This window comes from Cydia pomonella, chromosome 5 (assembly GCF_033807575.1).
Source record: "Cydia pomonella isolate Wapato2018A chromosome 5, ilCydPomo1, whole genome shotgun sequence".
Lineage (NCBI taxonomy): Eukaryota > Metazoa > Arthropoda > Insecta > Lepidoptera > Tortricidae > Cydia > Cydia pomonella.
This window is the reverse complement of record NC_084707.1, coordinates 2,698,215-2,713,667: the sequence shown is the minus strand read 5'-3', so window position 1 is coordinate 2,713,667 and position 15,453 is coordinate 2,698,215. Positions and strand designations below refer to the sequence as shown.

The 15,453-nt window shown below is 38.9% G+C and overlaps 1 protein-coding gene and 1 non-coding gene across 3 annotated transcripts in view; both read left to right on the top strand.

Moving 5' to 3' along the window:
* The first annotated feature begins 1,019 nt into the window (after positions 1-1,019).
* LOC133518420 (stathmin) overlaps positions 1,020-15,453 on the top strand; it is a 32,631-nt gene continuing 18,197 nt past the window's right edge. For both annotated transcript variants that reach the window (XM_061852104.1, XM_061852105.1), the window contains exons 1-3: positions 1,020-1,184; positions 8,937-9,014; positions 15,085-15,251. In XM_061852104.1, the coding sequence (XP_061708088.1) occupies positions 1,109-1,184; positions 8,937-9,014; positions 15,085-15,251 (321 nt within the window). In that variant the 5' untranslated portion in view covers positions 1,020-1,108. The remainder of the gene's footprint in view (positions 1,185-8,936; positions 9,015-15,084; positions 15,252-15,453) is intronic.
* Trnaq-cug (transfer RNA glutamine (anticodon CUG)) lies at positions 2,112-2,183 on the top strand. Its single transcript has one exon. It is a non-coding gene; the product is annotated as a tRNA-Gln (tRNA).

The following is a 15,453-nucleotide window of genomic DNA, read 5'->3' as shown; positions in this document are numbered from 1 at the left end:
TAGTCATTTAGAGCTATGAAACTTTTTTAATTTCCTTAATGAACGTAACAATTAGGGGCTCAGATCGCAACGGGCAGTCAGTCAGACGGACGCCAGGAGCGGTATTCCCGTAGCAACGTGTAAGCAACGTCAGTGTGGCTCGGTGCTGGAATTTCCAGTTACTACCGCAGGGCAGGGGGACGCGGTCTTGGGGTTGTTGGCCGCATCGATCCGCCGCACCACAGCCGTGCTACCGGTGCACGAGGTTATACCACCACTGCAGTCCTTACGTCTTCCCTTACATCAAAATTAAGAAAAAATAAATCAAACCGTGAAATTATCCGGTTCAGTGGGAAACCTAACTCACTCCCCGGCAGTTAATCGGAGCGAAAATTTTAAGCGCTCCAGATAACTGAGAGGGTGTTAGTGAAATCATTGATGAATGATGTCGAGCACCGGAAATCAATCGGAAGCAATTCGAGTGGCGAAACAAATTCAGCGTGGCTTGCTGGCCGTTAATTGGCTGCGGGCGGCGGCGCCGAGACGGCGGCGGAACCTCCGCATGGTGCCCCCTCCGGCCTCCCCCCACTCGCTGTTTTTATGAGCGAGGAACCCGTCGAGACCCGCACGAGTCTAGGCGGCTCTTAAATTAGTTTTGTCTTCCCCGACCTTAGGCCTCCCGGCTGCGAATTAAGTTTGCTTTCAGCAAACTAAAACGTATTAGCCTTTCATGTTACTTTACACCCGCCTCTTCTGCCTTGATGGCCTGATGTGAACATCAGCCAAGGGTATTTGCAAGAGTTTACATTAATACTTCCATAACCATAAAAGAAAAAGGTGCAAGGGTTGGTCCGTCTCACCATCGTTTCAGGGGAACGCGTAACGTAATAGATGTCGCGGGTGACATTATTTTTCCATTTGGTAGGCTTATTTTCTTGTGCGGGTTATCAAGTTAGGTTAGGGGCGGCAGCTTACGGGGTGGCGGGTGGGTCCGCAGGGCGGGCGGCGGGGTGCGGGGCGCAGCTATCGACCGACACCCCCCGGCGCGGCTCAGTTTCCGGGCGAGAGTCGCGCAGTCCGCCCGCGCCGCGACTCAGTTCCGTTAGATAGTCAATTTTAATCCTTCACCATGCTGATAGGACTCGTTCGGGACTCGGTGCTGCAGTGCTTCTGCCACTCGTGCAGAGCACCGGTCCTGCCTGCAGGTTGGGAGTCGGAGCCGGTTGTGTTGTTCCGAGCCGGCGAGTCGCCGGCCGCTGTCACAGCGGAGACTAAAGCCCATTTGTTGACTGTTTAGATAGCCTTACAGATAAGATCTTCGTTAGTATTATTGTTCCTCCCTTCCAGAAGAGGTGTCAACCTATTTAGCTACGAGTATTTGGATGATCTGGTCTTTAACGCATCAACAACGATTTAGGTTTTAATACTGGGAAAAAGACAAATTAAAAATGCGTCGTTGTGCTCAATGTCTATATGTATTTTGTACTTAATATGATATAGATACACACATATGTTGGTCTCTTGCGCTAGACCACTTTTAACATATAATATTAAAACTTGTGGCTTATATTCTACAACAACAACATCGCTATAGCTTTTACGGTGCTCTACTAGCTTGAACGTCAAACCACAATTTATTTAAAAAATCCGCATTAAATCTAAAGCTCTTACGTCAAAGAAATGCCGGCCGGCGATTCGAGGGGTGGGGGCGTCGATACCGGTTATTCAAATCTTGACACTGAACACGTGGTTTACCGGCATTACTTAATCTTCTGAAAGGGAGATCGAGAGACAGACGGAGTTAGGGTTGTGTGCACCCCCCTGTGTAATCTAGACCTATTAATTTGGCCTGAGCTGCAAACTCCCCCTGTCATAAGCTGTTGGCATTATGTAAGAACTTTGTTGATGGGAAAGGAAAAGTTTTGCTAACTTTTCCGACGAAACTCCACACCGTCATCATTTCATTTTGTGTCTGGTTTCTATGTCAATATTATCTTTAAATTAATGTTACGTATTTGAAGTGAAACTTCTTATGCGACTTCCAACAAGGTTGGGTTAAACGTTTAACGCTATAATCGGTAACATAAAGTAGTAAGAGTTTGTGATGAGTAAATTCGTCGATTAGCTCAACCGGTTCCATGGTGTAATGGTTAGCACTCTGGACTCTGAATCCAGCGATCCGAGTTCAAATCTCGGTGGAACCTGACTTTGTATTTTTTCTTTTTATATTTTCTATTATTTAGGAATTTTAGAATATATATATTTAAATATATGTATTATTAAATCTATTTTATAAATCTAAATTGAAAATATTTTTTGAAGTGAAACTGTAATATAAACCATATGTATTTTAGAGCATTATTTTCATCTCCACATTACGAAGTTTCACTTCTTCCGTACGCACAATTTTTTTTCTGTTAAGTTTGATTTAGATATTATTAACATACCACATTTCACTCGGTTATATTATTTGATAGTCCGGGAAATTTACTCTTTGTTTTAGTTTTTTTCATTTCTACCTCAAGTGTTTAGTATTTCGAATAAATCGTATAGGTTGCGCCGACTGGAGACCAGACCTAGCTAGCGGCTAGCCCTATTGATTTAACATAAACTTTATATCGTCCACCATTTTGTACGGAGCACCTAGTACATCTGGCAACCATTTTGTGGATATGTGCTCTATGATTGGGATCGTGCTTTTCTATTTAAATGTGGTAAATTTGCTATTATTCTCTTGCCAATACTCTGTGATGATTTAAGCGACGTTCGATTCGATATACAACTCTAATATATTGAATTCAATAGAATTCATCAGCATCTACTGTTAAATTTACGACCGATTCGACTTCTGTTTTATTTGGCCCTTCAAAATTGAATTCGACGTCATGAAATTTTATTTTCTTTTTCATCGTTTGATCGTAGCACATTTCTGTAGGGCTCTTATATAATGCAGGTTGATCGTGCTTTAGCACGCAATGCCGACGTAAAGTAACGTAATCAGTCGATACCACTTGTCACAGAGCTTAAAACAATGATCACGAAGGGAAGGATCATTAAGAGAGGGGATTCTGTTGTAGGGCTAAGAAGTCACTAATTTGTATACTGTTATTCATATTTTAATATGTTAACTGTTGTTTCTTTTGCTTATCCTTCTATGGCTTTACAAATAGGGGTCGCTTGGTTTCTTCAACCTTAGAAATTGAATCAAGCTTACTTAGGTATTTTTTGAGCTCGCATTTTTCGTATCTACATTTGTGTCTCGCTGCAGTCGCGTCACGTACCTTCTATTCAATTTACCCATACTCTGACTGGAATTATATTGCTAATTTTATATCAATTACTCCTTTACGGACGAAATTACTTATTATTACGCTCCCCCTATAATCAAAACCTCAAAATGTATTCATTACATTCCCAAAACTCCACCGCACATTATTCAGATGTGATGTCATCAAACGCTCATCAACCTCGGAGGGTATGTCAACTGGCAATTTGTGAAGAGGCATAGGGGATAGCGATTACATAATTGTTTAGGGTGCGATTAACAGTCAAGTTTAATTAACTCAACAAGTTTAGGACCCTTTTGATCCGCGGGGAGCAACAGGAGAATCATTGGGACATTCCATTTGAATACCGGCGCTTAGTTCGCATTGCTTTTATGGGGTGGAATTGTAATTTATTTATGAATTAAAATTAAAACAAACGCGCTAAATATAGTATATTGGATTTGCGAAACGGTTCGATATCCAAGTACTCCAGAAAGGATTTAACAGGGCACCAATTGAAATTTCCAAAATTATAGATAAATGAACTACTCGAGAAACATGAAAATAACACCCGATGTCAGCTATTGTCTGCGCGGATACAGTCTTAGGCACTTCTGGCTTATTTCAAGGTGAAATCCCACACACAGTAAATTTATATTTTAATGTCTTCGTTAAAGCACGTGAAACACTACCTGTAAAGTTAATGGTGATGCATTGCAGGTCCGAAGTTTGCGTGTTCCGCCGCGTCTCGCTACACTTGTTATGCTAAAACTTGTGAATTTACGAAGGCCTTTTAGTTTTAGAGTTTGAGGAAAATAAGACATTTGACGAAGTTACAGTCTTAATTTCGAATAACTTGCTGTCGAGAATTCGTTCGTATTAAAATCGTGCCAGAAAAGTTGGGCGTTAGGTGTGGTAGCATGGCTAATCCAAAATATAACAAATAATAACTGTATACTATACCACAATAATTATTAATTGAAATACGGCTTAGGAAGTTGCCTTATAGATCTATAAAAGCTATTGTTGCTGGTAGGGCTTGTCGTAGCTGCAATGCGTTGCGTGATGTGACTTCAGAAATATCAAAGCCAGCTTTACCCATGAGATACTTCTTATATAAGTTGCAAACATATTGTCTCATCTCATCGCTTTACACATTGTCGCGTTCAATCAATGTTGGTCCTAAATTCCAGCACACATTATCAAATACTAAAACCCCTATCACTTTCTCGGTAGCAAAATTTTCCAGTTTCACCACCCTTCTGATGACATATTTCACACATCAATCCACTTGACAAGACTAAGCACACCATTACATCTGCGAGGCACGTAGCGACCGCCGCACTTTTAATTTAAACTTCAACCGCGTTCCATCACACTAATGAGACCGGCTTCAAACGTGTCCATGCTTTCTAGACTTGCCCGTTTGTCTGAGCGGTTGGGAACTGGGGAAATGAAAAAAGCGTAATGTTGATGCCGTCGAGTGTCGAGCGCTTACACTTCTAACACTTTATTTCTTATATAATTTTTTTCGTGGAAATTATTGTATCTATTTCATTAAGATGCCTTATTAGCTTATTTATTATACTATCACCATTCACATTTTTAATTGCTAGAACAATGAACACTTAGTTTTAACTGTGCTTTTTCCTAACAAGTCATAAATTATTGCAATTACATTAACTGGGTACATACTTATTTAATTAATGTGTTTATTGGCAATTAAATAGATACATAATTTTCAAGTACTTATCTGAATTTGAAGAATTGGACTCCTTTTAAAAGTTATGAAGCATTTTTTAAAACGACTCTAGTTCATAGATAAAGACTCCGTCGCCTCTTTATAAGTTTCTGCATGTGTGAAGACATAGCCTCTAAAAGTGTTACACTAGTGTGGTAGTCTTTAGGGAAAGAAACAAGAAAAAGTTTAATATCAAGAACAAAACCGTATATTCAAGATAAGGACACTTAAAGATCCATCAACAACACTAACGACAACAATTCGTATGATTCGTATCCCAGAATACCGACTAATTCCACAGTCTAGTCTAAATTCAAATTCGCCATGCGTTTCCGCCTGAAACTTCCGCGGTCGCGTTTTGTACGTATTCCCAACGGCTTTAAATTTACCATTTCTCCCCTCGCGAGTTTAAAGCTGCTCTAAATATTTTATCAGTTTACATGTCGTATCGTGCGGCGCCGAGGGGTCTGCCTTTCAGCCTTAACTGCCATTTCAAACATTTATATTCGATTTACACAAGGTTTTTTGCGCTCTTTAATGTTGTAATTGTTGGGGTTCCGTTTTGATTCAGCTCTTTCACTTATCCCGATTTAACTTTGTTTTGGTTAGGTCAGGTGATTAACATTTCATGAAGCTCTCTTCATATCCTATAGCAATATCATATTTGATAAGTACTAGGTGATTGCGGCCTTTTTAATTACCGGTGGGGTTCAGTTTTGATTCAGCTTTTGATTTATCTCCGTTAACATGGCTTAGGTTGGACATAAACATAAAGCTTTTTATATCCTCTGTCAGGGTTGCTTTATCTGCAATGTGCATGTTCACTGCGGTGTTGTGAACTAGTTAAACTTAATCTCGCTGCGATGTTTGGTCTGGTGGGTTTGTTTTATCTCTCAGAGAATTGTGCATAAAGAACATGTTGTTTCGTCTCGAGTTTATGTACTCTTGTTGGTGTAGTTGGATTGGAACTAAATTTGTTTTGGTTGTGGTATGGAATTTGTTACATTTCTATATCTTCTTTAGCTGTATAAAATATTAAGATAATCGAATGTATCGATTTTCTAATATCTTGGTTAGCTACATACATTAAGTCTCAGCAATATTTTGTGTAAACTTCATGTCCTACTCATAGTACACATATTGTCTAGATCTTATAAATTCATAACATACCTACTCATTAAGGTATCACATTATATAAGTAATTTCTTAAATAAGGTTATATATTAAATTAATTTACGATAAACCATACATTAAACTAACGCTCTCCAACTTTCCATGACATGTCTCCGCAGTGTCTCGTGTAAGCCTGGGCTTATCGCAAAGGATTACTTAAACACACAGTACCTATTCCTCTCACGTGCTCACACTGTCTCGTCTTGTAGCCTTATTACCTACCTCTTAATTTCTTTAAGGACGTCCGGACTAGTATTTTCTGAAGAAGATATAAATTAAAATTAAAAATTGTTTATTTCGGACCATTAAAAATCCATAGCGCTTTTAGTAAAAAATCTTAATAGCTATCTTATTATCTATGTTAATCAACTACAAACTAATCCATGCCTAACCACCTCACCAAAAGGCTTTGCCCTACTTATCCCTCCCAATCATCACACCGACCCAGTATTTAGTGAGCGGGCAGTCGAGTCTCTCGGCCAACGTCCTCAGCATGCTGTTGTTGCTACCGCGCACACGTTTCAGCAGAGAGGCAATTCGTTTGCGCCTAATTGCAAAGAAGTCATGTGCCCTTGCCTCTGCGAACATGCCAGAGGCACTGCCGTGCTTTGGTCGCTTCAGCAGCATTCTGAGGACGTTGTTGTACTGAACACGTATCGTGTTATATGCTTATATGCCTTTTGTGTAAACCTCACCCACAGGCTGCACATGTAAAACGACTGGCAATAAGCCTTGAACAGCGTTATCTTTACTTCCTGTGTACAGCGTGCAAACCTGCGGGCGAGCATATTACCTCGTACTGCCAACACTCTCCTCTCTCTTTCCACATCTAGATCATCATGTAGATCTTCCGTGATCATATGTCCTAAGTACTTAACCTTAACAACTGTTTTAAGGGCTACTCCCCCCAGCATGATCCTAGGCCTATTATTGACATTGTATTTATTTGCCTTAAAAATGAGTACCTCACTTTTGGTCGCATTGTATATGAGACCATGCTGTTGCGCGTAGCCCTCACACAGCTTGACAAGATGTCTTAAAGAGTCAATTGACGGTCCCAGCAGGACCATGTCGTCCGCGTAACTTATATTATTGAAACACGCTATATAAGCTTCTTCAAAAAATACTACGTCATTAATTAAAAAACGTGTTATCTTATTAATTCAGACGTACTCTCAGAGTAAACAACAATTGAAGCGATATATACAATTGAAGTGAAAAATATTTCCAATATTTACTTTCTTTACAGTTTACAGCCTGTCTTCAAACTCTCTTGTGTCACCCTGGGCTGGGCGTATAGTGATTACCAAACCCCGAGTCAATTTTTCTGAATTCTCTTTTACGCCCTTGCCGCGTCTGGTTACCTCATTACTTACCTCTCTTTTAATTCCTTACTTTGCTTTTAAGCCTTATTACCTACCCCTTGAAGTAGCTTAAGTTTCTGTAGTCAAGTGATCCTAACACTTTCTGAATCGTCTCCATTCCGTCTGGTGTAACCCTGGACTTATCGCCAAGGATTACCCAACCCCATAGCATTCTTCTCACGTCTCGTGTCGCCTTATTACCTCGCAACTATTCGGGCAAGTCGAACCCGAAACTGCCTAAACGACGATTTATTTTCCTACTCAATTTTTGGGACATACGGAAACATGGGAGGGGAAGCCTTGCGTTTTATGGTATTTTTGCAAGTATGAATAGGGAAGTCGCGAAAAGAAAATATTGGGTATGACTCATTCGCATACTTATTTTGTGTTTCGTCGCAATAAAAGTGACAACAGATGTATTTTAAAGATCTAGACTAATCTAGGTCTAGATCTTTAAAATACATCTGTTGTCACTTTTATTGTGACGTCCTCGTATCATATTTGTATCATATCGACTTCTAGTTGATATGATACAAATATGTTGTTGAAATGAAATATGTGCATCGTACATTTATTGTATGAAGCTAATTTATATTTAATCACTCTTGCTCCATATTTCCCTGCCTTTAATTATAAATCTACGAAGCACTAGCAAATAAGACAACGACACCTGAGTACCTACTCATGTTGAAGTAATCCATGCCACGGCTTAGATGAGTCAGGCAACTGTAAGCACGAAGTGATTAACGGCTCCAACGGTCCGCTCCTATTTATACTTTTCGAGATGATCAATACACACGTTGTTCAACAATCCAGTCCAACAAAGGATTCAGTCCTCCACAATGCGTCAGCGGTCACGGACAAAGACCTTCATGAAACAGCATCAAAAATAACGAATCGATACTCGCATTTTAGCGTTTCAGCTAGTCACGCGAGCATCGGTTCGGTTTCCATCGATTCATTTGGGCCTGAGGATCTTTAAATAAACATCGGCCAGTAATCGCTTTTCGATTGTCGCCCGCTGAAATATGAAGTTGCCCATTAAAGGTCGTAATAAATATTTGCCGCTGTTCGTGATTGAAATAAACTGCCTGGAGCGTTTTCCTGCGAGGAATGTCTTAATGAAGAAGAATGGTCGGAGACTCGAGAAGGTTCTCTTTTGTTTTATTGTTGCGGTACTTGCGGTAGGATTCCGTTTTTCCGAATCGAAACCAGGATTTTCGCAATGTGTAATAGTTATCTACACTATTTATGCCATACATTTTCTTCAAGTCTTAGCATTGAGTAAGATTCGTAAGGGGTCATTAATTCATTATAGGGTGATCTTTAAATCACTTACTTATCAAATGGGCTTTATCTCCAAGTGAACTCGGCGGCGGCTAGGCCTCCCATAACTCTTATATTTCCTCGCAGCACACCGGCGCTCGGCACCAGTCAAGAAACCAGTCGGCAAACCAAGGACGAAGCAACCAAAGAAGGTCAAATTTATAAGTAAGTGTTTGGTGCAACGCCTGTAATATTAACATGAGTGCATTTGGATGAAGGTTGAATCAATACTGCTCTGTGTGCCAACTTAGCCCGTTCAAGCTTATACACACGAACATGCATCATAGCTGTATAGCGCAGTTGTTTGGTGATGTTTTTGATTCACTGATAAAATATTCAGGAATCTGTACCTACTGCTTTTTGCAACGAAATAGAAAAATCTCCGTCCTTTCAATGTAGTCAGTCCGCTTATGGTATAAACATTTGTGTAAAAACTGTAGCTGTTTGTATTATCACCTGAAAAAAGAAATATTTTTGGAATCTTTAGCTATATAGGTATAAATTGACAAACCCCAATTCGAACATAGAACTGAACACAAGCGAAGTTTCTTCTCACGAAGCTTACCCGATACCGATATAGTCGATACCTTTATATTGTGGACACAAAGGCGAATATGTTTTCGATATGCCCTTGGCTTCAAATAGTTTGCTTACCTTCTGACGCGTCAACAACGGGTCTGGGCGCACCTTTCTTCAGATCGTGAAACAAAGATATACGACGCATCATTTCATGTTTTATTTTCAATAAAGAATTCACAGATTCCCAAGTTTTACGAGTTTATCGCGTATATCTTTAGTTATTGTTAGGTACGGTAATGTCCTTATGAGTCATCCTTGAAGGGCGGCTTCCCCCCACTCGAGGGGCTTACAAGGCACTCTCTCAGGAATTACACGTATCAACTTTGTATGAACGCTATTGTTCGCAGAAACAAAAGCGTGCTAGAAAAACCACCTCTTAGAGAAATTTTCACAAAGTAACTGAACTTGGTTTACAGTGATGACTAGCTGTGAAGTCGCAAATTGAACGCAGATGTTATTGTTACTGTGTTTGTGCGTGTTCTATTTATTAGACTCAACTTGCGAGGTGATATCCTGGTAAAAGACCTGACCTGAGACGTGGGGCTTGTCACGAAGATCTTCGTTCGTCTATTTGTCTCTCTATCGCTACAATATGCAAGAACCCCCTCTAAGGATTTTAGTGACGGACACGAATGGTATTAATCCAAGTCCAAACATACTTTGAAATTCTTAGAAAGCTTTCATTATACCCCCCTTAGTTAAGAGTTCACACTAAAACTCCTAATGACGTAAGATTCTGCCAAACTCACAATCTACCTAATCTTACGTCCTTTCCCAAATATGAGTAAAGGTTCGGCGACATTCGACCTTGAGTATAACGGTAATTTACGCGGCGGGGAAATTCTCCCGGCTTCTAAATTTACCTCTAAATTATGTCGGGACTTAATTAAGTGGGAGATAAAGGGGCGTTTAAATTTGACAAGTATGACGCGCGGTTTTTTCTAAATTGCAGCTTAGGGATGATACATGGTGTTTTATAGTTCTTGTTTGAAATAGGTTTAAGACTTGTTTGGAGATGATAATGTTTCGTTTAATGGTGCTTAACGTGTAGGTATGTAATGTAGAAAAAAACGAGTGGGACATTCGATGATATCAGAACGCCATTAAGTTTTTTTTTATAAATAACTAAAGGTTTTACAAGCGATAGTGACCGAGTGGATCTGACGTCCGACTTTCAAACCGGGGGTCGCGGGTTTAAATCTTGGCTCGTACCAATGAGTTTTTCGGAACTTATTATACGGATTTATCACTAGCTCTCCGGGGAAGGTGAACATCTTGAGGAAACCTGCATACATTCGCGAAGAAATTCAAAAGGTGAAGTCCCCAATCCGCATTGGGCCAGTGTGGGGACTACAGTCTAAACTCTCGCGCATGAGAGGAGGCCTTTGCCGAGCAGGTAGGACGTTTATAGGCTGATTTTATTATTTATATACAGTTGATTTTGTTATCTCTGCGACCATACTCTGAGGGCTAAGTATACTAAACAACTTTCACTATGGGACGAACACTAAAAACGCAAAAAAATCTGCTGTTCTGTAGAAAACATTGACTATGTTTCACAGAAGACGACAGATTTTATTCTGCGGTTTCAGGGTTGGCCCTATAGTAAAAGTTGTTAAGTATGACCTACATATTCACCCCTCAGAGTTTGGTCAGAAAATTACCTGTATATATAACTACTTTCTATGAACACTACAATATGACCCATTTTCTTTATTCTTCTGTGTACAGATAGAGATACGGACGTTGCCTGATATAATGTGTATCTGATATAATGAGGTTGTTACAAAATATACTAAAAAAAGGCTTAGAATTCTGTAGTGCACGAAATAAATAGGCTTCAAAAAGAAGCGTAAGAAAGTGTATGAATACCAGACAAATGTAATATACTATTTTTTTTGTCATCAGATATATCGGAGCGGCCAAGGTGCTCACAAATATCTGAACCCGCCTCAATTATCTAGGCGTTAGAGTGTGTGATCAGTGTGATATCTGATAGCGACTGTACTTAAACAAATCCTTATGACACTATGAATTGAACAAAACCCCGATCGAAAAACCATAAAGTTTTATGTAAAAACATTCCACATAGAAAGCCATTGCATGGTCAGGACCCCAAACTTACCTAAAGGGTCATAGGTTTATCCTACCCGCATTTAAAAGTAACGGGCACGGTAGCGTCCGGTGGTGTTGGGCAAACTGCCTCTATGCACGTAGGGCACATTTAGCTTTAATGTTATGCTTACGATCCTTACGAATATGTGTACTTCAACTTACATGCGCCTGTAAAAAGTTGATACTGATATGTCCGACGTGTGCTATGACTACATCCCTACTTATAAGTCTTATAACCAGAGATCGGACAAATTTGCGTCATTGCTCGCAATAATGTGGACATGACTCCAAAATTAATCAAATATGTAATCACTTAATTAATTTCTTACTTGACTTAAATTTTAATTCCTAGTCAATAAATACAAAAGTTTGTTAAAGTATAGATATATTAACGAAAATAATCAGTATTTTTTCCAAAATTTCTGCAGTCAGTCTATTTCTTTTTACATCAAAAAATACTTAAGTGCTGAAAAACTTAACGAAGTAGTTTTATATATATTTTCTGTTCTTTGTTTAGTTTATCCCGATTTTGAGGTTATTGCCCACAACTTAGAACAGAAAATAAACTCTGAATTATACTGGAATAATAATATTCCTATAAAACTACTTAAGTTTGCCCCATTAACATCAGTGGAGTGCGAGCAGAGTTTTTCAGCACTTAAGTATATTTTTGATGTAAAAAGAAATAGACTGACTGCAGAAAATTTGGAAAAAATACTGATCATTTTCTTAATAAATCTATACTTTAACAAACTTTTGTATTTATTGACTAGGAATTAAAATTGAAGTCAAGTAAGAAATTAATTAAATGATTACATATTTGATTAATTTTGGAGTCATGTCCACATTATTGCGAGCAATGACGCAAATTTGTCCGATCTCTGCTTATAACCGATGATGAGGCTTTCGCCAGTGCAGCCCTACAATCGGTATTGGATATGGATACATCACTATACCGTTACCGCGACAAGGACTGACAGATGAGCATCGCGGCAATGGCTGCGCCGCAGTGGAGTTGTCAAATTAATATTATGCCTGTTTTTATTTTATTAAATCCTCTATTTGATGATGGTTGGTGTATTTTTAACACTACTAGTATTATAAATGTAAAATTAATTGTCTACCTGTTTATTAGTCTTCACGCTTAAACAGATTTAAATTAAATTTGGTAACCTAAGGACATAGTTTGAGTTCCGGGGAAGGATTTATGTATTAGTACTTCGTTTGAAAAATTTGCGAACCGCCCGTCTTCGCAAAGTTTACACAAAACCTTATGTGTAAACCGCATGAAAATCCGTTCAGTACTTTTTGAGTTTATCGCGTACATACCGACATACAGACAGACAAACGCGGAGGGGGACTTTGTCTTATAAGGCGTAGTGATTTAAAATTAAATCACGGCAAATATGTAACAATTAATGTGCATATACGATCATATCTTCATCCCCACGCCAGCTCGGAAAGTCTGTCTTTGTATACTTCATTGACTAAGTTACATTTTGTCCACATTAGAGGCATAGTAACCATGTTGGCTGATAAAATTGACTAATTAATCTTATTATTTTTGACGGTATCTTTAGTGATACATATGTTATATTGCATTGTTATCAACTTTCTCCTTTTTATAATAAACATGTTATCGAATGATAACAATCCTTTGACCCGCAATATGTATAATGTAGACAATTAGTATCCTGTATCATTTCTTAGTTAGCTTCCAACTGTGTAGTTGTATAGAGTGTAGACGATATTCGCTGTTATCGATTTGATGAATAATTTCATTGTCTTTTGAAAGTGATTTACTTACATACCTGCTAATAAATACGCATTATTTTTTAATGGAACTGTCAGGTGAGTGAGTGGGTGTTTTTTCATCGTATAAGGCAGAGATAGACAGTTCGAGAACGATCAAATACCACAATGTAAAGAAACTCGCATGCGAGTTGTCGCGCCGTCTTAATGAGCTTTTTATATTTCATTTTATGTAGATACCTACTTACTAATCAGTTGAGATGCGTGAATCAAACTATTTTTCCCCCAACTCAAAATGTTTGCTTAGATTAATAAAATAAATGTTTAGCTGATTAAATGTTGTTCGATTATCAAACCGGAGGTTACTTTCATGAGTCTCATACCTTTGTACTTAGTATGAACTTCGAACCCGTGCGTTTCTTGGAACTTATGTATATAATATAATTTGATATTTATCAATTGCTTTTGGGTGAAAAAAAAAACAAGATAATTTCATACATACGCGAATATTTTTGGGGTGATTGTGAAGATACCTTTGTACTTAGTATGAACTTCGAACCCATGCGTTTCTTGGAACTTATGTATATAATATAATTTGATATTTATCAATTGCTTTTGGGTGAAAAAAAAACAGAAGATAATTTCATACATACTACATACGCGAATATTTTTGGGGTGATTGTGAAGATTCAGTACGTATTGCCTAGCATAGAAATAATAACTCCGAAGGCATTGTTTAATGTCCGGCATTCATTATTTTTTAGTGCACCAGTCGTTTACTAAACGTTGAAAAAAACTGTATTCACCAAACATTGCAAATACTATAAATTCAGGCTATACCGTTTTGTACCTCTCAACAGAAAATCCTTTTAAAACTTCTACACGAAATATCGCTCAGTGTTAACCATTAAACAATTCGGACTGAAAGAATCCTGGATACATGCCCAAGTGCAGTCCAGACTCATTCGTCTCTTTAATTCGTTTCCTAGTGACTATTCATTCAATTTACTTGTTTTCTCAGCGAAGATTATCTCTGGACAATCGAGGGGGATTTAAAATGCACGTTTCTGCCCCAGTTGCCCCTTTTTACTTATTCATCTTTGCTGCAGCCCCTTGTAATTTAATTTTCTTGGGCCTGTTTTGTGCTGCATTGGCGGAGTTAAATTAACCGGAAAAGTTCTCCTGGAAATGTCTTGTTTCACAAGAAATTTGCTACTTGGACGTTTGCATCCATCACCAAATTTTTGTACCTACTCTCATAACGTAAATTGGTCACCGAATTGTTATCTTTATGTTTTTATTATCCACATTGTATAAATTTTATTCATTTACGTGTAGCAACGTTTTATCCAGTAAGCTACCATATCGTGTCAATTCCCTTATGTTATACTCTAGCTGCCTTCAAACCAAAAAGCTAACAAACGTCCAAGATATTTAAAAAATTTGACTGGTCTGAAAATATTCAAAATACAATGGAATTTGATAATTGGCCAAAGGCTATGTACTAGTAGTAGTAAATCTCATGCTAGCAGGTCACTAGACACATTCTCGCGCGCAAGTCCATACTTGAAGTCGCGTTAGATGTATGGAGTCGCGCGCAAGAACGCAACTCATGCTAGCAGGTCTGGTATACTTCAGGTATCGGGTTAGTGATATTCATAGGGATTTCATAGAACTCTTCATCATGTGAAAACGCTTTCCAAAATAAGCAAAATAATAATTTGACTTTTATGGAAATAGGGTGTTACTTTTTTACCAACTGTCCTGATTTCATGCATATTGTCGACAGCGACCGAAATCCGCTGCCAGGAGATGTCGAAGGGCGGGCTGGCGTACGAGGTGATCCTCGCCGAGCCCGTGGGCGTGCCCGTGCCGCGCCGCGCCGACTCCCTCGAGAAGACCCCGTCTGTCGAGGAGATACAGGAGAAATTGAAAGCTGCCGAGGAGAGGAGACGTGTGAGTATACTTTATAAGGTAATTATTAATTACCTGGTATGCTAACCCACGCGAAATGTCTGCAAGCGCAGGATACCCAGGGGAAACTGCAGGCTGCTGAAGAGCGGCTATGTGAGTGTGTAAACTTCCTGCGTATGGTTATATCCTGATGAATAAACTCTAATCTGAGGCCTTCTCAGGCTCCTTATCAATCCGAACGAGA